Source organism: Cnephaeus nilssonii, assembly GCF_951640355.1.
Source record: "Cnephaeus nilssonii genome assembly, chromosome: 1".
In the NCBI taxonomy this organism is placed as follows: domain Eukaryota; kingdom Metazoa; phylum Chordata; class Mammalia; order Chiroptera; family Vespertilionidae; genus Cnephaeus; species Cnephaeus nilssonii.
The window spans coordinates 61,156,876-61,180,064 of NC_137072.1; the positions used below are offsets into that span (position 1 = coordinate 61,156,876).

General features: G+C 40.2%; 1 protein-coding gene across 1 annotated transcript; it reads right to left on the reverse strand.

The window, feature by feature from the left end:
• Positions 1–5,943: 5,943 nt before the first annotated feature.
• Positions 5,944–10,606, reverse strand: DSPP (dentin sialophosphoprotein; the record flags this gene model as incomplete). Its single annotated transcript, XM_079759533.1, has 4 exons — positions 5,944–7,665; positions 8,356–9,327; positions 9,452–9,538; positions 10,556–10,606. The coding sequence occupies 4 exons, from the start codon at positions 10,604–10,606 to the stop codon at positions 5,944–5,946; spliced, it is 2,832 nt and encodes a 943-aa protein (XP_079615659.1).
• Between the last annotated feature and the right edge of the window lie 12,583 nt (positions 10,607–23,189).

Consider the following 23,189-nt stretch of genomic DNA (forward strand, 5'->3'; position numbering starts at 1 on the left):
GAGAACCATTCTCAACGTATAACCTAGGAACAGAGAGTCAGATAAGGGATCTGGGGCTACAGCATTCCACATCCATCTTCACTTGGCACTCTCCAAGGACGCAGGAACCTGCATCTACTTCATAGTCCAAACCTGAGGTTGACCCCTTTAGCCATAGCTTGCTTTGCTTTGAACCTTTCAAACACTTTTAAATATTATCTAAATTCCACCCTTTCCCAAAACCCTGTAGTAGTTCTGTCTTTTCCTTTGTTTGCTGAGATGCCCGAGGTTGCTCTATTGCACAATCTCCTTCCTTGGGTTGCATCAATAAGCCTGAATGTGTCAGACAACAGGTTTGCTCCTGGTCCTCGCAGGCTGGCTGGGCTGGGAAAATTCTAATCAGTACACTACAGAGAGATGAGGAAGCCATGTGGAAGCCCAGTTAGAAAGATCAAGGGGGATTGTCATGTGGGGACAAGGTAAGAGTCAACCTTCTAGAATCAGGCTATTAGAATAAGACAAGAAGTAAAGTGTTGGTCTGTGAGAGCCTGAGTATCTGCCTCCACCTCAGATTGGTCTGAGGATAGGGAGGTGGAACTAGAGTGGCAAGGAAACATTCAGTGGTTTCAATTAAGGAGAGTACTAGGGAGGCAAGAGCTGGGACCCAGCTGGTTGTTTGCAATATAGGAGCTGGAAAAAGGAAGCTCAACACAGCAACCTCTGCCTGGGGGGTCTTCCTGGGCCTCACCCAGGGAGATGCCTGGGAAGTAAATTCTGCAAAGGACAAAGCATTTCCTCCCCAGACATTTCTTCATCTCTTGAAAGAGAAAAAATACTAGAGAGAAAAAGAGGGAAAGGGTCAAGGAAGGAGGGGTATATCCAATGGCAACGCCCAAAATAATGGACTTGGAAGTGAAGGAGGGAGCTGGGATACAGCACTCTGTAAATGCAGTGCTTCGTGCTAGAGCGGACTTGCCAACTAATGGAAAACACGTGAAGTCTAATGTGTTAGTGATCTTTAGACTAGATCCGTGGTCGGCAAACTGCGGCTCGCGAGCCACATGCGGCTCTTTGGCCCCTTGAGTGTGGCTCTTCCACAAAATACCACGGCCTGGGCAAGTCTATTTTGAAGAAGTGGCGTTAGAAGAAGTTTAAGTTTAAAAAATTTGGCACTCAAAAGAAATTTCAATCGTTGTACTGTTGATATTTGGCTCTGTTGACTAATGAGTTTGCCGACCACTGGACTAGACCATTTTCCTGAGCTACGTGAGTGCCCCATAGGAATTATCTTTTTTTTTTCCTTTTTTTATCCCTTTTTTAGCATGTGAACCTAAGATCTCTATTCAGAGCCGAGAGTTTGGGAACATTGTATTGTTGACTTGTTTCTTTCTCTAGAGGATTTGCCTGTGAGCAGCAGTCAATGGATCCCTGTGAGAACACAATGATATTTTCATCTATGACTGAACTATTCCATTTTGTTCCTGCTCCTTTTAGGGAGAGGAAAATTGTTCCAGGTTATTTTGGTCTAAAGTTTTTCAAAACTTCCATTACAAACCATAAAGCAAGTTTGAATTCTGGGAAATTCCATCCCAGTTAATAACTTTACATGTATTTATATGGTGAGGTATGACTCTCTGAAGGTTATCTTTTTAGAATCTGTTTTAAGAAATAGATTTTATATAAACAAAACAAAACACACACCCTTACTACCTTTCCTTATTTGTGGTATAAGAAGGTGTGGAAGAAATTCCAGGGTCAGGGTCAAGATGACCTCTGAGAGCCAGCTCAAAAGATAAAAATGTTACCTTGCCTCCTTTACTGCAGCACAAATCAATCCAGAAACCCATCCCACCACCACTCTTGCATCACTCTCTATACATACACCACTACTCCTATGTTTCTTTTATTTTTTAAACACTGCTTCAAAGAGGGAAAGAAACTTAGCTGTATGGAGAAATGTGCATGTGAAAAGTAAATATGAAATGATTACTAGCAATAATAATGCTTTACCAAACCAATGGCAGTCAAATCTTTTTATGACAACCAACAGTCAGAATGACATTTTACATCACGTCCTAGTATAAGCATACTTAGACAGATGTGTGTATAGCCTATATAATAAAGAGGTAATATGCAAATTGCCATCACACCCTCACAAGATGGCTGCCTACAACCAGGCTGGCAGGGGGGTTAGTGAGGGACGACCAAACAACTGAACAGCAGGCTGTGTGGGGCGACCAGGCCGACAGGGGGGGGCAGTTGGGGGCCACCAGGCCGGCGGGGGGGGGGGCAGTTAGGGGTGACCAGGCAGGCAGGCAGGTGAGTGATTAGGAGCCTACGGTCCATGATTGTGAGAGGGATAGCCGACTGCCAGTTTAGGCCCGATCCTGGGATCAGGCCTAACCTGGCAATCGGACATCCCCCGAGAGGTCCCGGATTGGAGAGGGTGCAGGCTGGGCTGAGGGTACCCCCCTCCCCTGTAAGAATTTCATGCACCGGGCCTCTAGTATGTATATAGAGATAAATGTCAAGTTTCACAAAACACTACATCTGATGCACTATGATTTTCTTTTTTTATTATTTCATTTTATAAAATGTTGGTGATAAGTCACTAAACTGATATCAGTACTTACTAAATGAGTGACAAGCCCTAGCTGGTTTGGTTCAGTGTATAGAGTGTAGCCCTTCAGACTGAGGTTCCCAGGTTTGATTCTGGTCAAGGGCACATGCATAGGTTGTGGGCTCAATCCCTAGTAGGGGGTGTGCAGAAGGCAGCTGATCAAAGATTCTCTCTCATCATCGATGTTTCTATCTCTTTCTTTTTCCCTCTCCTTTCCTCTCTGAAATCAATAAAAATATATTTTTAAAAATTTAGTGATAATCTGCAGTTTAAAAAATTACTCTCATGGACAATATTAGCAGATAGCTTATTAAACTTTATTCCAGAAAAATGACCCCAAACCAATTGTGTTTTCTAACACCAGACTTCCTGTGTACAAAGGATCTACTCTTGAGACATTCTTTTAAAGTGTCTCCACTTTTGCCTCAAAGGTCCAGAGGCTGATGCCAATATTATTACATAAGAAAATCAGGATCATAATCTTCCTTCACTGTTTCTGGCATCAGCTTTAAGTTCTGAACATCTTCCACCCCCAGAAACACTTCTTAAGATGAAATCTTTATTAAAACTGGCTGAAAATGTAGCCAGCTTGGGCTATTAGACTCCGGTGACGCCTAAAGAGTTCCCTCCATGAATGGCTCAGAAAGTAATGGAAAAATAGGCAGAGATTAAATACTTATGGCAGTTCATAGAATGAAATGCAACACAGATTATCAATCTGTGTTTTATTCAAGGTACATTCTTAGGTTAAAAAGTACATTGTGTATAGTAGACTTCCATGTGTTTTAAAAAGGGAACATATATGCTCATATGTGTATAAAGTATTTTTGGAGAGTTCAACAGGATATTAGTAATGGGAATTGCCTCTAGGGAAGAGAAATAGAGGACTGGGAGTCTAGGACTGTGTAGATTTAATATTTTTGTATACCTTTTCATAGTGTTTGAATTTTTATTTTGTGTATATACATATATTACTTTTTCAATTAAAAGTAGTTCATTTTTGCCTGGCCAGTGTGGTTCAGTGGTTGAGTGTTGACCTATAATCCGGGAGGTCACAGTTCAATTCCCAGTCAATAATTCTCTCGCGTCATTGATATTTCTCTCTCTCCTTCTCCCTTCCTCTCTGAAATCAATAAAGATATATATTTATTTTAAAGTTAATTTTTAAACATGTTACGCAAACTCATTAAGATAAAGGAAGATTTCCTTGAGGACAATCATATAAACAGATGTTTATTATAACACCAAAATTCATTATCTGTCATTTACATATCTTGTACAGCTTACTAAGAGTTTCACATCCATTGCCTGACTGAGTGCTCATCACAACCTTTTGAAATAGATGGGACAAACACTAGAAGCCGCACTTCATACATTTTTTAATTCAAAACCTAGAGCATACTTTCACAAAAGAAGTTTGAAGTGACTTACATGATTGGCATATATTGAAAACTAAAATTTCACAGTTTTTTGAGCTATCAAGTAGTTTATGAGTAGCAGTGTTTGAAAGCCTTCAGAAATATTCCTTGCTGTATTGATCTCTTAACTAAGAAACTCTTGCATATGGGAGGAAGGAGGCAGAAAAAACAACCTACTGAAACTCTTTGTGTAAAATACGCCTAATCTTAGAGCATAAATTGTCAACTAATGCCTGGTTGAAAATTAACATTTAAAAGGTTGCATCCAAAACTCCCCCATATAGATGTTTAACTTTGAAGTAGAGCAACCTAAAATAATTGCCTACGTGGAAAGAGAGGGAAATGAAAAATCATCGCTACTAAATCTTAAAAATATACCCTAAAGTTTTACGGCTATGTTCATTGTATCTCCAGTGTCCCTGGACAGTCCAATTTACACCCCCTGTCCCCAAGTAATTATTGATAGCACCCCTTTTACTCTCAAAAGTGTCCTAGTTTGAGTAATAAAGTATATCTCCACCCTATGAAATATGACAGTCTAGGCCGGTGGTCGGCAAACTCATTAGTCAACAGAGCCAAATATCAACAGTATAACGATTGAAATTTCTTTTGAGAGCCAAATTTTTTAAACTTAAACTTCTTCTAACGCCACTTCTTCAAAATAGACTTGCCCAGGCCGTGGTATTTCGTGGAAGAGCCACACGCAAGGGGCCAAAGAGCCGCATGTGGCTCGCGAGCCGCAGTTTGCCGACCACGGGTCTAGGCTCATACATTTTTAAGATCCTCACATTCAGGCATTTGGGCTTCATCCCAAAACTAAAAATTACCCTCATTCATGAAAAGGCTGAAGATCCATGCTCAGATTTTAGCTACATATAAGACTCAAATAATAATAATAAAGAGTAGTTTCCAAACACTACCCACCAGCAACTATTGGCTTTTATTAAAGAGATTAACAGTGAGAAGAGAGTCTCAAGGTCTGATCTAGAAGTTTTGGTTTGTGGGGGTTTAAAAGGGAAATGTGAACCAAGTTTGACTTTGTGAGATTGAGGCAGAAGACAACTGATTTCAGTTAATAAAGTTCAAAATTGAACACCACCATCCCTCCCCACTCTACCCCACCCAACGTCCATTCTTGGCTTCATTTACTTATTGCTATTTGGAAAGGGGCTAGTGGAGGCAAGACACTGTTCTAAGCACAGCACCAGTTTTGTCAGTAGCTTTAGGGACTTTGTGCTAAATTTCCAGTGGTTTGCAGGAATGTAATACTAAGTATCAGGTTTTATTTAAATCAGCCTCTCGATTCCTCTCTAACACTCTTTAGAATTTCCCTAACTTAGAATTACTCTCTTCAATAATTACAAAGATTATTCCCCAAAAGGTTAAAATATTGCTGCTTTTCTTTTTTTCATGTTACAAGTGCATTTCTTGGAATAAGTAAAGAATTAGTAGTCAAGGTGGGTATAGTAACAGCATCCTTTACTCAGCAGTGAGCAGACCATCTATTCAGAAAATATAATTACTCAAAAGAGTAAGGCAAAGTCACAAGCTGTTTATAAGAAGTGTTTGCTTGCCACATTCTAAAGCACTTGGCATTTGAATTGAAGTTATCATGTAGTACGTGATTACTTGAGATTTCTGTATGAAGTATTAAATGATACTTTGATTGTTATTTTATGTTTAGATGTACACCTTTAGCAAAATCTTTTCAGAATATATTTTAACACGCATGTACCAAAGGTCACACATTCAGATTCTCTCTGAGGGAGCTGGGAGTTGGACTGAATCCATCCGTTTGGCTTAATTCTGTGGTTGTTTACATGTCTTCTGTTTCTTTCTCCCTTCTCCTTACTTTCTTGGAAGTCTTTATTTCCTATCACTCACCAAACTTTTCACACAAGAAATCTTGTGGGGTTTTTGTTCATTCTAATCATCGCTGGTTGAGTGATTACTGTCACTGCCTTCACTCTCACTATCACTGTCACTATCACTTCCATTGTTGTTGCCATTAGGAGACTTGCTCTTGCTGTCACTCTCATCACTACTGTCAGATGCACTGTTGCTGCTTTCATTGCTTTCACTGCTGTCACTACTGTCACTGCTGTCGCTGCTGTCACTGCTGTCACTACTGTCACTGCTGTCACTGCTGTCGCTGCTGTCACTGCTGTCACTACTGTTGCTGCTATCTGATTTGCTGTCACTGCTGTCACTGCTGTCACTACTGTCACTGCTGTCACTACTGTCACTGCTGTCACTGCTGTCACTGCTGTTGCTGCTGTCACTGCTGTTGCTGCTGTCACTGCTATCACTGCTGTCACTACTATCACTGCTATCTGATTTGCTGTCACTACTGTCGCTGCTGTCACTACTATCACTGCTGTCACTGCTGTCACTACTGTCACTGCTGTCGCTGCTGTCACTGCTGTCACTACTGTTGCTGCTATCTGATTTGCTGTCACTGCTGTCACTACTGTCACTGCTGTCACTACTGTCACTGCTGTCACTGCTGTCGCTGCTGTCACTGCTGTCACTGCTGTCGCTGCTGTCACTGCTGTCACTACTGTTGCTGCTATCTGATTTGCTGTCACTGCTGTCACTGCTGTCACTGCTGTCACTGCTATCACTACTGTCACTGCTGTCACTGCTGTTGCTGCTGTCACTACTGTCGCTGCTGTCACTGCTGTCACTACTGTCACTGCTGTCACTACTGTTGCTGCTATCTGATTTGCTGTCACTGCTGTCACTACTGTCACTACTGTCACTGCTGTCACTGCTGTCACTGCTATCACTACTGTCACTGCTGTCGCTACTGTCACTGCTGTCACTGCTGTCACTACTGTCACTGCTGTCACTACTATCACTGCTGTCACTGCTATCACTACTGTCACTGTTATCACTGCTGTCACTGCTGTCACTGCTGTCACTACTGTCACTGCTGTCACTGCTATCACTGCTGTCACTACTGTCACTGCTGTCACTGCTGTCACTGCTATCACTACTGTCACTGCTATCACTGCTGTCACTGCTGTCACTGCTGTCACTAGTATCACTGCTGTCACTACTGTCACTACTGTCACTGCTGTCACTGCTGTCACTGCTGTCACTGCTGTCACTGCTGTCACTGCTGTCTGATTTATCTTTGCTGCTGTCTGATTCGCTGTCATCACTCCCATTGTTACCATTGCCATTACTGTCACTATCACTAGCATCTGATGTGTTGTCACTGTCCTCATCTCCTTCTCCTTTTGAATCACTGTCATTGTCATTATCTTTTGATTCATCAGAGTTATACGATGCATCTCCTCGGCTATTGCTGTCATTGTCACCTTCAGAATTGGCATCATCACTGCCATTAGACTCATCACTGCTGTTGGGATCATCTCCTTGCATGGATTCATCATCAAACTCATAACTATCATAGCCATCACTGTTACTCTCACTACCTGTTTGGCCATGTTCAACCTTATTTGCAGGTTCTGACTTCTGGCCAGGTTCTTGCATGTTGTCAGTCTCCCCTTGTGTCTGGACATTTCCGTTGCCCACAATCACTCCATGTTGACCTTTACTCTCTTTATCGCCGATGATTTTCCCAGCTTTGTTGGTAATATTGTTTCTATTGCCACTGCTTGGACCTTCAATTTCTATTCGCTATGGAAGAATGGATAAAAGAATGGGTAATTAATGAATGTTATACTGCAAAATTGCATTGGTCTGAGGAACACTGAGAAAAGTGACCAGTGAAACAGAAAGTCAGCTTCTAGTACTTCAGAAACATCTGTTTGTGAAAATGTGCTGGATTCAGTACTTGAAAGTGCTTGGGTTATATAACAACCCACCCACATATTTCACCCAGTAGGAACTTTTATGGTGCAGACATTATTTAGCTTAAGACTGTTCTAGAATTTTAACCAAATTTTTAGAAATGTTTCATTTTTTAAAACTGTTGTATATTGCCTAACCGGTTTGGCTCAGTGGATAGAGCGTCGACCTGAGGACTGAAAGGTCCAAGGTTCGATTCCGATCAAGGGCATGTACCTTGGTTGTGGGCACATCCCCAGTGGGAGGTGTGCAGGAGGCAGCTGATCGATGTTTCTCTCTCATCAGTGTTTCTAACTCTCTATCCCTCTCCCTTCCTCTCTGTAAAAAATCAATAAAATATAAAAAAAATTGTTGTATATCAAAATCTAGTAAGAACTCTGGCTTTCCCATCAGATATTCAAGTAATTTAGGTACGAAAATACATGAATGCTTGTCATGATTATTTTTTTTGTGCTACCATTAGTTGGGTGGAAGAGAGAATTTAAATTGCTATTTAAAAAATCAACTTCATAAACTAACCTTATCTTGGCTCTTCCCATTCGTGCTTGTCTCTGATTCTTTGGTAATTCCATTATCCACACCATTGTTTTCTCTGTGATTGGTTTTGTGGATGTCCTCTATTCTTTGGCTATCATCTTTTTCTAGGATACTATCGGAATCCTCCTCACTCTCGGAGGCATTGTCTCCATCCATGTCATGGGGATCTTCTTTGTCCTCAGGGCCATCATCTTCACTGCTAATTGAATTTTTACCTAAGCTATTATCATTGTCCTCTTCTTTTCCAGGACCCTGGCCCCCCTGGCCCTGGCTGTTATCAGTGCCATCTTTTCCATTTCCCGTTTCTTCACCTTCATTATCACCAGAGCCCTTGTCCTCCCCCTCATCTGTTCCATCTCCACTAGGACTCCCATCAGAATTATCGAGGCCAGCATCTTCTCTATTGCCAGCTCCGCTTCCCCCTGGTGTTACCCCGGCCTCCTCATGACCATTTCTCTCACCTCCTTTCTGAGGTGTTATTGCACTTGTATCACCCTCATTCGTACAAGAATTCCCATTTATGTCATCCTCCTGGCCTGTACTCTTACTGCTTCCAGATGCTTGATGTTCATCTTCGTCAACAACAGTGGCATTCTCCCTCTGACTTGCATCTCCAACATCCCCATTTTTAGAATTCTCATCAGTATTTCCATTAACATGGCTCCCATTTGCTGCTCCAGTCATGTCAATAGTGCTTGCTTGTCCCCTAATACCATGTATTCCATCATGACCATATGTTTCTGGGTTTTCTGTGCCCTCATTCTGATCCTCAGGATGCCCCTCTCCATTTACTGACATGGAATGTGTAGAAAAACTTTTCCCTCCTACTCCTGCCCACTCAGAGCCATCTCCTGCTACTTGGTAACCATCTTTGGTATACTGTTGCCTTCCCATTTCATTTTCATGCATGGGGGCACCACTTTCTTTGGTGGTATCATTAGCATATAACTCATCCTGAAAAAGAAACAATTCAAAATAAATTGTGAATATCATTGTGAAACTGAAAAGCTGAGCATCAATTTTTTTGGAAGGTAATGGAATCTAAAAATAACTTAGAAACACATTTTATACCCTATACCTGTATTGGCACTTTTAATTTTGCTGGAAGACTTAAATTCACAGATTGGCCAACAGCATGTCTCTCCAATGGCCTGATTTGAGGAACCTATGAAAATCAAAAACATTCTTATTTTGCGTGCATTCCCATACACAGACACACACATTTTTCCCTAAATGAAGCGGGGGAGAGATATAACACAAAGGCCAACATATGCTCTAATCAGGTGGAAAAGAGAAATGACTTTTTACAGGGTTTATGTGGAATTTAAACTGGCATACAGATAGTTTTCACAACGGTGTTACCAATTTTATTGAAGAATTAACCAGACCATTCGTCTCAACTATAGAAGAGGAACAGTCTATTCTAAAGATGAAAAGATAGATCTTGGGTATTTCTCTACAATAAGCCTCTTGCAAAGTACAAGACCTACCCTAAGTATAATCCTGGCCAAAACCCCCAGGAGGATAGTTGGTATGACCAGAGCCAGTTCATAAAAAAAAAAAAAAGTAGTAGACTATGTGTCCTCAGGAGCACATTTGAAATAATTGAGAAAATTCTCAACTACATCAATACCAAAGCATTTGGTATTATGAAAACATATAAAAAATGTTAACCATAGCAGCTGGCTAATAAAATTACAAACGGTTGAATTTTCTTAATTTTTCTTTGTTGGTGTGGTTTGTATATTCCCAAATTTTCTACAGTGAACATATAAAAAATAACTCTGAGTAAAAATGTTAGTTTTCCCCTATGTTAAAAAAAAATGCTATTTTTCTTTCTTGAAAACTTTAAACAATACAGGTTTCATTGATATTAGAGTGCAGTTTCAGAGCACATGAGCAAAGATGAACGAAATCTTCATGATTTCTGGGGATTGAATGTAAATTGATCAGAATGATTTTTAAATAAGAATCCTTCTGAGCAGCATGAATTTTGATTGGAGGAATAGGGGCATGAACTTGGAGTCATGTTTGGTTTTGTTGAGACCCCCAGAGATAGCCTGTCAAGTCTTTCATGCAAATCTAGATGTTTAGGCTCAGCTTATCTGCAAAGTCTTCTATATTTTTGTTAGGTTAAAAGAGATAGCCAAGTACAGAGGTTTCCTGAGGATGGCATACTTACCGGAATGGCCCATCCTGCTGCCCAAATGCAAAAACATATGATTATCTTCATTTTCTTCAGAAATATTCGTTAATGGCTGTTTAAAAAAGAGAACAGCACAACATTACTTACAGAACAAAAGGTAATAACCTCAGTAATGGGTCACCTGGTTTGTAAGCATTTGCCTTTTTCTCAGGCAAGAAGTATTTATCGAGCACGAGAAGGTGGCTGCCAAGACTCCGTGTTCAGAGCATCCCTGGCGTGGTCGTGGAGATGTACAGGCATCCTCAGGCCCATCACCAATGGAACCATCTGGACTTGTTTGCCTCTGCCAGTGAAGGGGAACAGCCATATAGCCACAAAGTCATAACCATAATTAGTGTCCTTCTGCTGTTCTTAATGGTAATGATATCTGTCTCTTCTGAATAGTTTTAATCAAGTATTAACTAATTGTACTAAGATTGCGTTTAAAAGATGAAGCACTTATCGTCCCCTCTCTCGATTCATACATTTGGATGCTGCCAGACTGTAAGGGACAGGCGCGAGGGGGCCTAGGCTCATGGAAAGAACATAGAGTTTGGATTTAGAGACCTGGGTTCGAATTCTACCTTTGCTACTTGCTGTGTGAGTTTGAGAAATGTAAGCCCTTTACTCAGCCTTGTTTCCTCCATCTGGGATAATAATAATGCCTGCCCTGCAGGATTGCCCCAGCCATCTTAGCAGAAAAATCTTCTCTGAGAAGCCTTCTACGGCTCCATTTCTGAGGGTGCTTAGTGTCTCTTTTTTACACACAGCAGCTTCTGCACACCTCCCTGGTAGCCCATTGTACTGCTTTTGGTGGTTGTTGTTTTTTTTTTTTTTTCAAAGCTAAAAACCTAAATTTATTAAAACAGTTAATGAATTCAGAAAATGATCACGGAGATCCAATTTCTGTAGATGAGGAGTTCCAGATGACGTACACAGAAAACATAATTACAGAAATTGTCAGATTTTCAAAACTGGAGGTGAATAAAAAACACTTCAGCCAGACAATTAAGAAAAGTATACAGAGAGCCTCTCGGTGTTTATTGTGCTGTTTAAAAACAGCCTGGCTCCTTGCACCTTCTCCTGCCCTACTGAGAGCTCCCGAGACCCGGGAGCATGTATTGGTAATCCCTGTAGTCCAACACAGAGCACAGAAAAAGACCTTTTCCGAATATTGTTGATGAATAAATACTTACTAATATAAGCAATACTTGGCACTGCCCTGAGTATGGAGCAATCTCTTAATATGGAGCAATCTCTTAATAAATGATAGCGATTACTATGAGGGACTTATAAACATATGACCCTTTACTCCTGTTAGAATTTACATTCAGAAATGGTCAACTATACATTTTGATACATTGGAATAGGCACATGATAGTCCATGTGAATCAAAAATTTAAATTCCCACTTATTGCAAATTGGATTGCTTGATGTAATGCTTCCATTACTGTAGAAAGGAAAGGAGAGTTTTGCTCCTATTTCATGAACTCCAACTGGGTTTATAGTTTCTAATGCTGCATGTTATAAAATGGCCTTTATTGGACTTAATGTTGATAGTGGAAAGATCATAAAGCATCAGTGAACACCAACTGCCATAGCGTCATTGGCATTTCTTCACAGGAGAGAGGACACAGTTTCAGAGCTACTGAGAGAGGGAAAGAAAGTGCTGACTCTTGTAGCCGCTCAGCAGAAAGCCAAGACCTCCTTCCAAAATGCTGCAGATGGAAAGCGAGGCCGAGGTGACCTCAGGACAAGTCTAATGCAGAGCTCTGGGCATGGATGTGGAAGGGCAGCTGTTTAGTAAGCAGGAGTTATACTCTGCTTTGCAGTCTCAACCCTACTTATTACAGAGAGTCTGCCGAAGGCCAGTCTACACGGTGATTTGGAGGGCCCATGGTGTCCTGGAAAGGTACCGGTAGTGAAGGCCAGGGTTATGTGCAGCCCGTTTCTAAACTGCAATCCAGAAATCTGACCACATTAGCTCCCTTTCATATCCACTCCAGAACAATTGAATGATGCATGCTGATGTTCAGCTGTTTCCCCATGTAGGTCAATGGCTCGAAAGACTCCTATAGAAATGGCCTCGCCCTAGCCAGTTTAGTTCAGTGGATAGAGCGTCAGCCTGTGGACCCAAGGGTCCCGGGTTTGATTCTGGTCAAGGGCATATACTCAGGTTGCAGGCTCAATCCCCAATAGGGGACGTACGGGAGGCAGCCGATCACTGATTCTCTCTCATCATTGATGTTTCTATCTCTCCCCCTCTCCCTTCCTCTCTGAAATAAATAAAAATATATTTTTTAAAAAGAAGAAAAAGAAATGCCCTTAATTTTGTCAGCCTGAGAACAGAGTCTTAAGAATTATGTGTACCCCCTCCAGATTAGTTCATGTCACAAATTAAATGAGATTTAGAAATTTTACCTAGTTATTTTGGACAACTTTTTTTAAGTGAAAAGCAAAGCCTAATTAAAGCCCTGTTTGAAAGCCCAAGCTGAATTTTTAAAATCTGCCTTATCTAATTTCTTATCGAAACTAACCAAAGCACCAAATAATGATCAAATTTCCACCTCAGTTTGCCAATTTGTTAGTAATGTATCTTTCTTTTTTCAAAGCTACCATCTTGTAAAATGGAGAAGTCTGACAGAGGTCAGAATCTCTAGCTATTCTGAGTAGAAGTGTTTTTAGTATAGCTCTTAAAGCCCTAATGTCAACTGGCAAAAAATTAATTTTTTAGGTTAAACATTGATTTTTTTTTTTAGGGACCAAGAAGTTATATGTAAACTGAGATCCATTCATTAATTCAACAAGCATTTGAAGATCTAATGTGAGCCAGATATGGAGCCCTAAAAGACAGACATGGGCCCTATCACTGAGTTGATTAGACAAACTTTGAAATAAATATAACATAATGTGTTACATCAAATTCATGTTTATTTTTTAACATAGTCAGTGTTTAAATGTTACTATTGTTACTATTTAAAAGAGGAAGAGCCCTGGCCAGGTGGCTCAGTTGGTTGGAGCATTGTTCCATACACCAAAAGTTTGTGGATTCGATTCCCAGTCAGGGCACATACCTAGGTTGCAGGTTTGATCCCCAGTCAGGGCGCATGCAGGAGATGAGTGATAGATGCTTCTCACATCAATGTTTCTAACTCTCTCCCTTCCTTTCTCTCTGAAAATCAATAAAAACATATCCTTGAGTGAGAATTAAAAATAATAATAATAATTTTAAAAATAATAATAAATAAAAACGGGAGAGATTGTTTCTTTTCTTTTTCATTCAATCCCATCACATCTTACATTGCATTGAGACTAAAAAAATTTATTTAACTAGGCTCAAGGTTCTCAAAACTGGGTTTTCTGAATAAAAATAACAGTAATGACACTTTAGTGAGTTATACATAAAATATTCTAATCACTCATTCTGTTGTTAAGATTTTGGATTTAAAATATTTGCTTCATCTTACATATATTCTTTCTATTCACAACTGGTATTTTAACACTGGCTATTTTTTTAAATAAAAACCTACTCTTCAGTAATGCAATATTTTGCTAGATGGAATCAGTATTCCTTACCACATAATTTCTCGAGATCTTTTCATACAAACTCTTGATTTGACAAGTCAAAAGAGGAGGGGAAAAATCTAATCATACAGGGTTATTCACGTCTTAAAATCTAGTTGGCTTCTCTGAAATTCAAATTTTTTTCTAAAGGTATCTGTTGGTTCTGAGTAAAGAGGATGTTTTGTCTTACCTTAAAAGCCTTCAAAGGGACTTTGAAAATCCAGGGTTTCTTATCTTTTTCTTTGGAGACTGAGTGGCACACTGTCCTAGACTTTTGCATGATAATTTCGTACCTGCCGAAATTTAAACTCAGTTTGATAATTTTCTCCACCAATCACTGTTTAGGATCCCTGATATAGGGTTATAGCATGTCACCGTGTCTGTGAAACACATAATAACTTCCTCCTCTCCCTCCACTTGCTGATATGCATTTGCTCACTGAACCATTTGGTTCCAAAAGGACTAGACTTACTTTCACTTAATTAAATAGCTTTGGGAGGCTGTTTTGCATTTTAAATATAGAGAATCAGTGTAACATATCTGAAAAGAGCCACTTAAGTTCTGTCACCCTGACATTTCTTGTCTTACTAAGGTTGGCAATCTAAGAAAACTCTAGGTTTCTTTAGTAAATATGACTGCCTATTTAAGATCCCTGTCATTCCTGAGGTGGGTATTAAAGTTTCTGTGCTATAATCCCAGAAATGTCCACACACAACAGCCTTGATATTGCTCTGAGAGGTGTCTTTAACAATCTATAAATAGTAACTCCATAAATTCTCTCTGACCCAGACACTGACGTGAAGTTTTAAAATGTATCAATTTATTATTCAAACTGAGTTTTTAAAATAGATTATTTAAAATACCAAAATTTATTGTGAGATGCTTAGATGTGCAAAAGGATGTACAGACAAAAGTTTGAGCTCTCAATGACCTGTTTTCTGTCAGCTGTGGAAAACAAAATAGAAAACCAGGTCATATTTCCAGCAGAAAGTTTTGGTACTTGAACTCAGCATTGTCTTGAGCCCCAGACATGTGCTATGATGCAGGTACTGTAATCTCTAAACCATTTCTCCAATATGTAAGTTTAAAAACTTGACAATCTATGTCTTTCCATGAACTTGTTGAAAATTTTCATGAATAATCTGATATTTTTGTACATTATAACATCAAAAGATATGAACCACGTTCGGCCACTAATATATTACTACCCAACTGTAGTACAGAATAACTACAGAATTAAATAGAAGACTATTACAGGGAAAGCAGTAAAGTTGGAGGGGAGTAGGAGAATGGAAAGAGGATTTGCCTTGAAACTGTTTTCATAGCAAGCATTTTGTTTTTATTTAGACAGCATGTTTATGTGGGTGGCTTAAAAGATCTAACCAAGTTTTAAGAAGTCTTAGGTTATTCGTGGGATTAACACAACACCCTCAGTCTCACACAGACAACAGTGGAGGTTAGTGAACTATGCCTGCCTTCCTTTTCTTTAATTTGAATGAACATGAGTTATAGTCAGAGTTTCAATAACTGATAGAATTAGTAGATAGAAAAACCAGTACAGATAACAAGTTTTAAAAAGAAATATCAACCAACATGATCCAATTGACATTTGTTGAACACTCTACCCAATAGCAGATTAAACATTCTTTTCAAGTATAGGTGGAACATTTACTAAGATAGACCTTATTCTAGGTCCCAAAACAAATCTCAATAAATCTAAAAGGATGGGAGTCATACAAAGTATGTTTACTGATCACAATAGAATTAAATTAGAAGTCAGTAACAGAAAGATATCCGGAAAGCCCAAATATTTGGAAGCTAAATAGCACAGTTCTAAATAATCAATGGGTGAAAGGAGAAACCAAATAATTTATCAAAAATTGCAGACGTCACTAAAGCAGTTTGTAGGGAGAAATGTATAGCACTAAATTCTTGTATTAGAAAAGAAAAAGGTTTCGAAACAATGACTTCACCTTCCACCTTAAGACACTACCAAAATAAGAAAAAAACTTAAATTCAAATTAAGCAAAAGAAATGAAATAATAAAGATCAAAACTGAAATCAGTAAAAAAAAAAAAAAAATTAAATAAAGAAAATCAATGAAACCAAAATCTGGGTTTTTGTTTTGTTCTGGTGGTTGTTGTTGTTTTGAGAAGCTCAATAAAATTTATAAGACTCTGGCCTAGTTAATCAGATAAATAAGAGAGAAGACATAATTATTAATATAAGAATAAGAGATGAAAATTCTGCAGGTTTTATAGACATTAAAAGATTAAAAAGAGAATACTATGAACAACATTATGCCAATAAATTCAATAACTCATGAAATGGATAGATTGTGTGAAACAACCAAAGCTCACTCAAAAAAAATGGGCCCTGGCTGGGTGGCTCAGTTGGTTGGAGATTCGTCCAATACACCAAAAGGAGGTTCAATTCCCAGTCAGGGCACATACCCAGGTTTTGGGTTTTACCCCAGTCAGGGCTTGTGCTGGAAGCAACCAATCGATGTCTTTCTCTTTCTCTTCCTTTCTCTCCCTCTCTCTCTCTCTCTCTCTCTCTCTCTCTCTCTCTCTCACTCTCTCTCTCTCTCTCTCAAAAATCCTATCTAATAAAGAGGGAATATGCTAATTGACCATCATGCCCTCGCAAAGATGGCCGCGCCCACAGCCACAAGATAATGGCGCCCCAGGCGCCCAGGGCTGGCCTGAGGTGCAGACAAGCCTCGGATGGTGGATGCCCAGCTGCCCAGGGCCGCCCGAGGCTCAGGTAACCAGGGCCGGCCAAGGCTTGTGCTGCCGGCAGTGGCAGCAGCAGAGGTGTGATGGGGCATCGCCTTCCCCTGATTGCCGGGTCACCTCCTGCCCCCGAGGGCTCCCAGACTGTAGAGGGGGCAGGCCGAGCTGAGGGACCTCCCTCCATTGCATGAATTTTCATGCACCAGGCCTCTAATAAATAAATAAAAACATATCCTCAAGTGAGAATAAAAGAAAATTCTGCATGCTATACATTTTAATCTATAGTAAAAGAAGATAAATCAGTGGCTTCAAGGGGCCTGGATGGGGGGAGGCATGGAAGGAAGAGATTATAAAGGGTTATGAGGAAATTTTTATGGTTACTTGTCATTGTCTTAATTGGGGTGATGGTTTCATAGGTGTATATATATGTCAAAACATCAAATTGTACACTTTAAATCTGTACAGTTTATTGTCAATTACACCTCAATAAAGCTGTTACAGAGAAAAAGTAATTAAATCATTTCAAATCCTGTAAATTGATAAGTTAAAACTATGGCTTTAATAAGGGCTCCCCAAAAGGAAACATAGACCTCAATTGATTATGGAAACCAAAATTTAAGATCTGTATTCAAATATCTATATCAATTTAGCAACTAAACAAGTTATCTAAAAACCCTCAATTAAGATTGTTATTCTGTCCCTAAGGAAAGAATTTGGAATGGAACTCAACCTAGTGGCTACTCTATTACCATGACTTTGAACTATCTGCCTTCCTGTTTTCTTAAATTTGGATAAACAGTAGCTGAGCCAAATGCGAAAACTAAGGCAAGAATAACAATAGCAGCACAGACCCTGAGAGAATGTTCCAACTCAGAGTATTTCAAGTTGACTCAAATTGGTTCACAAACCAGCAGAAGGCATGTGCTTCTCTGTGGGGGCAGATGTATAACATCCCAGCCGGGCGTCTTTGATTGGTGAAAGCTTAAAAGGCAAAAACCTTCAACTCAGCCCTAGCCGGTTTGGCTCTCTCACATCAATGTTTCTCTCTCTGTCTCTCACTCTCCCTTCCACTCTCTTTAAAAAAAAAAAAAAAAAAAATCAATGGAAAAATATCCTCTGGTGAGGATTAACAAAAAAAAAGGAGGGGAAAAAACACACCTTCAATTCAATTGTCCACTGTTGAATTAATGCCAGTGCAATTGGGAAAACAGATATTATATTATTTTTTTGAAGAAAAGCAACCATCGTTGTTTTTTAAGTGGCAACCATTTCTTCTAGATTTTCTTATTCCATTTCCCTCAAGTCTACAGTTAGCATAATATCTTTGAAATCTCTTTATTTTAAAAAGACATTATAATTGAACCTCAAGTAACAGACATGTCTTTGGGGCAGTCTTAGCTTCCATTGTCTTATTATGACTGAAAATACAACAGTTACTAGACCACATAATCTTTTCTTCCTTTGAAAAAAGGAATACTTCAACTGTTCTCTTTTCATTTGCATATATATTTTTTTGAAAACTGTGTCTTAGATATTGAGAGCTATTGGAGAGTAATAATTAAGATTAGAGACTTTGAAGTCAAATATATCTGGGTCAACACCTACCTGTCACTTACTGTGTGACCTCGTCTAAGATTCAGTTCTCATCTGTATAATTGTGTTATAATAGTTAACTTATTGAGCACTTATATATACACAACAATCTAAGCTTATTATCTCATCATCCTTAAAATGATCACACATGATAACACAGTTATCTACATCATAGAGATAAAGAAACTGCATCCCAAAATGGCACAACCATTAAGTGACAGAACCCAGATTTGAAACCCAGAATTCTGACCTTAGAACCTGACTCTTAGCCACTGCGCTGAATTAACTGCTTCCTTCTTAATGACACTGTGATGGTAATACATGGAACACTGCTCAGTGCCCAGCACACACACACATAACTCCTTATAGGGGGAGCTATTATTAATTTCATGGTTTTTCACTAAGTCCGAGTCCTTTGTCACTGACCAAATTGTCCTAGGATTATTGGCAAAGTGATGCCTTTTAAATAAGACCCCCAAACTTTGACAGGTATTTTATTCAATACTATAAGTAACTTACTAATCTTTAGTGAAAACGAAATATAATGGCCCTCATTCTTTCGCTCCGACTGAGTGTTTTGACTCCTAACAGATTTACCTGTTTCCGGTCTCTGGGCCCTGTTCCTAAACCTCTCACACCGATGCCTGAGTGATCTTTCTAAAATGCACATCTAATCACGCCACTACTTAGATTCAAACTTTCTTTAAAATCCTCACCCAAGGATATGTTTTTACTGATGAGAGAGAAAAAGAGAGAGAGAGAAAAACATTGATGGTTGCCTCCCATACACACCCTGACCTGACCTAGGATCGAACCCACAACCTTTTTGGTGTGTAGGACGATGCTCCAGCCAGCAGAACCACCCAGCTGGGGCTAGATGCAAACCTCTGAGTGACTCTTTCATCTGGCTGGGAACTTCTTCCACTATCCAGCCTCACCTGGGGCCACTCCCCTTTGAAAACCCTGAAGCCCTGAGCATGACGGGGAAGGTCACAGAGAAGCAGGGCCAGAGACATGGTTGGGATCAGGTTGCCAGATGTCCTGAATACAGAGGGCATAGCCTGGATTTTAATGATTGTTTCTGCTTTCCGTATTGACTTTGTGCGGATGACTTAAATGTCCTGTACTCACCTCTTCTCAATCATCACAAAAAGTTGGCAATTTATGCTAGTTTTCTACCACAGTAATTGGTGCTTAAATCTTTTATTTGGCAACACTAACTGAAAATCATTCCTCCACAAATAAAGATTTTTACAATGCAATACTTTATCCTCTTGCAGACAAACAAGGTCAGAAAAAGGAAGAAAGCAAGGCAGGCTTAACTTGAACAGCAAAATTTTTATTTTTGGTGTGTGTGTGTGTGTGTGTGTGTGTGTGTGTGTGTGTGTGTAAACTTCATCTCTACCGCTTCCTTCCTCATTACATTTTCTGATTCAACCCTCCCCTCCCTTCTAAGTGCCTACTGAACAAAAGTCACCTGCCAACCTAGTCTTTTGCTGATGTGCAATGATATAACTACATCCCCATCACAGGGCTGCTATGAGGATTCAATAATGATGATGGGTGTGAAGTGTTTGATGCAGTTCCTGAAACCCAGATGATTATCGATGCCAATCATAATTAAAATCTAGCATAAGCACTGACAGACCCATGGTGTTACTGGGTTCTAAAAGCAATCCCACAGTGGGCCAAGAAATTCAAGTCCCTAATTCCCATCACTCAAGAAAGAATTGTGAATGGATGATATAGGTGACTCCAATGGGCACATCATGGCACCCACCAGGAAATGGGTTAGGAATGCCAGGCCACCCAAGCACACTCTGTCCCATGGAGTATTGCCAGGGTAAGTGATACACAGCCCAACTCCACCACTACTACCACCCAAACACCCACTCAGAGAGGGTTTTAAGCCAAATGTAAATCAGTGGATAACTTGCCTACGATTGCCTGTTATAGACATGAGCTTAGACTCTCCTCAAATAACAAACCACCCATCAGTTCAGAAAATAACAGGGTTCAGTTTTAATGTTGTATCTTCCCCTTCACAGGGATGTGGTAAGTCGGCGGGGGGGAGGGTCGGGAGGGAAGAAAGAAGGGAGGGAAAGAGAGAGAAAGAAGCTAAAATGTCTAAGGCCACAGGAAGAATTAAGCTACAATGTTTTGCATGAGCTACTACGAATTTAAATAAGCAAAGACTAGCTAGATAGTATCCCTTTTACTGTTGGTATGTAAGATCTGATAAAGCTTTGAAGAGAAAGGGTCTTCAAAAATATTAATATAATTAATAGGAAAGGGAAAATACCATGCTGTGTTTTTTGAATTTAAACTGAGTGGCCAGATTATTATGATCTCTGAACGCATAGTAATCTGGCCACTCAGGTGTAGGTCACAACCCATTAATAGATCATAAAATCAATATCAGTGTTTTTGTGATGAAAGAATAGAATAGGACACCACACACAGTAAATATATTTTTTAAAGGTTTGTTTCACTTTGCATGTGTATTTGAGTTACAGTGTAATATTTATTGTTTATAGTGGATTATAGAAAGCTAATTGCTCCTGGAATCACAGGAGTTTGAACCCAGGCTCTATTACTAATTTCATGGCTTGTGACAAGCTTTAATTTCCTCGGATGTGAAATGGAGATAATACCTGCAAGAATTCTTAGGAAGTAAAACAGGATCGTGAATATAAACTCTTTCGGCATGGTGTCTGCCCCCAAACAGTCACTTAAATGTCAGTTTTCTTCTCCTTTCCACTTAAGGTCTCACCTACATGAATAGATGCAGGTGCCACAGCAACAGTCGTTTCAGTTCCCTTGGCCTCAATTTTCTTATTTTGAAATAGAAGAGCTGAACTAGATGAATGAGGTGCCTGCTCTACAATTGCCTGACTTAATTGAAATGCTCATTCTATTATCGAATGAGATTTTCATTGAAACGTCTTACAAATCCCAAGTGCTGGGAGGGTGGTACACCCAGTGGGCATGGAGGCTCCATTCCCTTACCCCCTCCCCATACCTTGCCCAATGAATGCATCTCTTCCATTTTGCTGCTTCTGAGTTGTATCCTTTATAACAAACCAGTAAGTAAAATGACTTCCTAAGTTCTGTGAGCAGTGATAGCATATTATCAAACCTAAGTAGGGAGACATGAGGAACCCTGATTTATAGTCTGTCAGCCAGAAGTAAGGGAGGCCTTGACCTTGAGATGGGGGCAGTCTTATGAAGTTGAGCCTTTAGCTTGTGGGAGTAGATGCTAACTTCAGATAGATAGTGTCATAATTTAATTTAGTTGCAGGACACCAGCTGGTTAGGAGGTATTTACATCATGGAAAAAAGGAGGGCTAGAAAGCAACTTGAGATATGGGATTAAAATCAGAGGTGACAATGTGAGTTAATGATTTTATAATACATACTAGAGGCCCGGTGTGCCAATTTGTGCATGGGTGAGGTCCCTTGGCCTGGACAGTGATCGAGGCCTATCAGGGGGAGGGACCCCGGGAGGTTGGCTGGCCGTGGGAGGTTGGCTATGGGAGCGCACTGACCACCAGGGGGCAGCTCCTGCAATGAGCACCTGCCCCCTTGTGGTCAGTGAGCATTATAGCCACTAGTTAACGGGTTGGCCGTTCCAGTAGTAACAGTCACTTAGGCTTTTATATACACTGAGTGGCCAGATTATTATGATCTCTGAACTCATAATAATCTGGCCACTCAGTGTGTGTGTGTGTATGTATATATATATATATATATATATATATATATATATATATATATATATATATTAGAGGCCCAGTGCATGAATTTGTGCATGGGTGGGGTCCAGCCAGCCTGGCCAGGGGGAGGGGACATGGGCAGTTGACCGACCTGCTTGCTGGTCGAACTCCTAGTCGAGGGGACAATTTGCATATTAGCCTTTTATTATATAGGATACACACTGAGTGGCCAGGTTATTATGCGTTCAGAGATCATAATAATCTGGCCACTCAGTGTATATAGATATAAAGATAGGAATAGAAATACTTATAGATGTATGTGTATTTATATCCATGCTTATATAATCCTAACTCTGTCTACTAAGAAAGCCCAGGAACAATGATACCCCAATAGTAATGAGTATACCAAATATCCAGATTTTGAGTTCTAAATACCATTCTCCTCTGGGAGGAAAAATATCAAATCTCCTTGAGAAATGGCTGATTCTAGGACTGAGGCAAATCTATATATATAAAACCCTAATATGCAAATAGACCAAAAGGCGGAACAACCAAACAACCGGTCGCTATGACATGCACTGACCACCAGGGCTGGGCGCAGAACATGGTGGGCATCAGCCATGGCAGAATGGTGGAGCAGGTGAGTGGGGTTGCCAGACCAAGGTGAGGCGCTGGTCGCTGTCATCGGGATGAGCCTCTGGTGGTTACTGAAAATTCTTTGCTCCCACATGCCGTGGTCCCACCTGGCCCTTGCACCTGCTGCCCACCCTGGCCCCGCTCACACCCGCTGCCAGTGCTGGTGCCATCAGCACATGGAAACAGCGGCAGTGGGAGCAGGCTTGCCGGCAGACAAGGGTCTGGGGGCCATGGTGGGAGGGGCCGGGCAGGAGCATGGAGGATGGGCCAAGACCTGCCACTGTGCCCACCGCAGCCTCGCATCCCACAGTTCCTTTCAAGGTGCGCAATTCATGCACTGGGCCCCTAGTAAAATATAAGATGAGCCTGCAATGTCTTTTTGTGTCA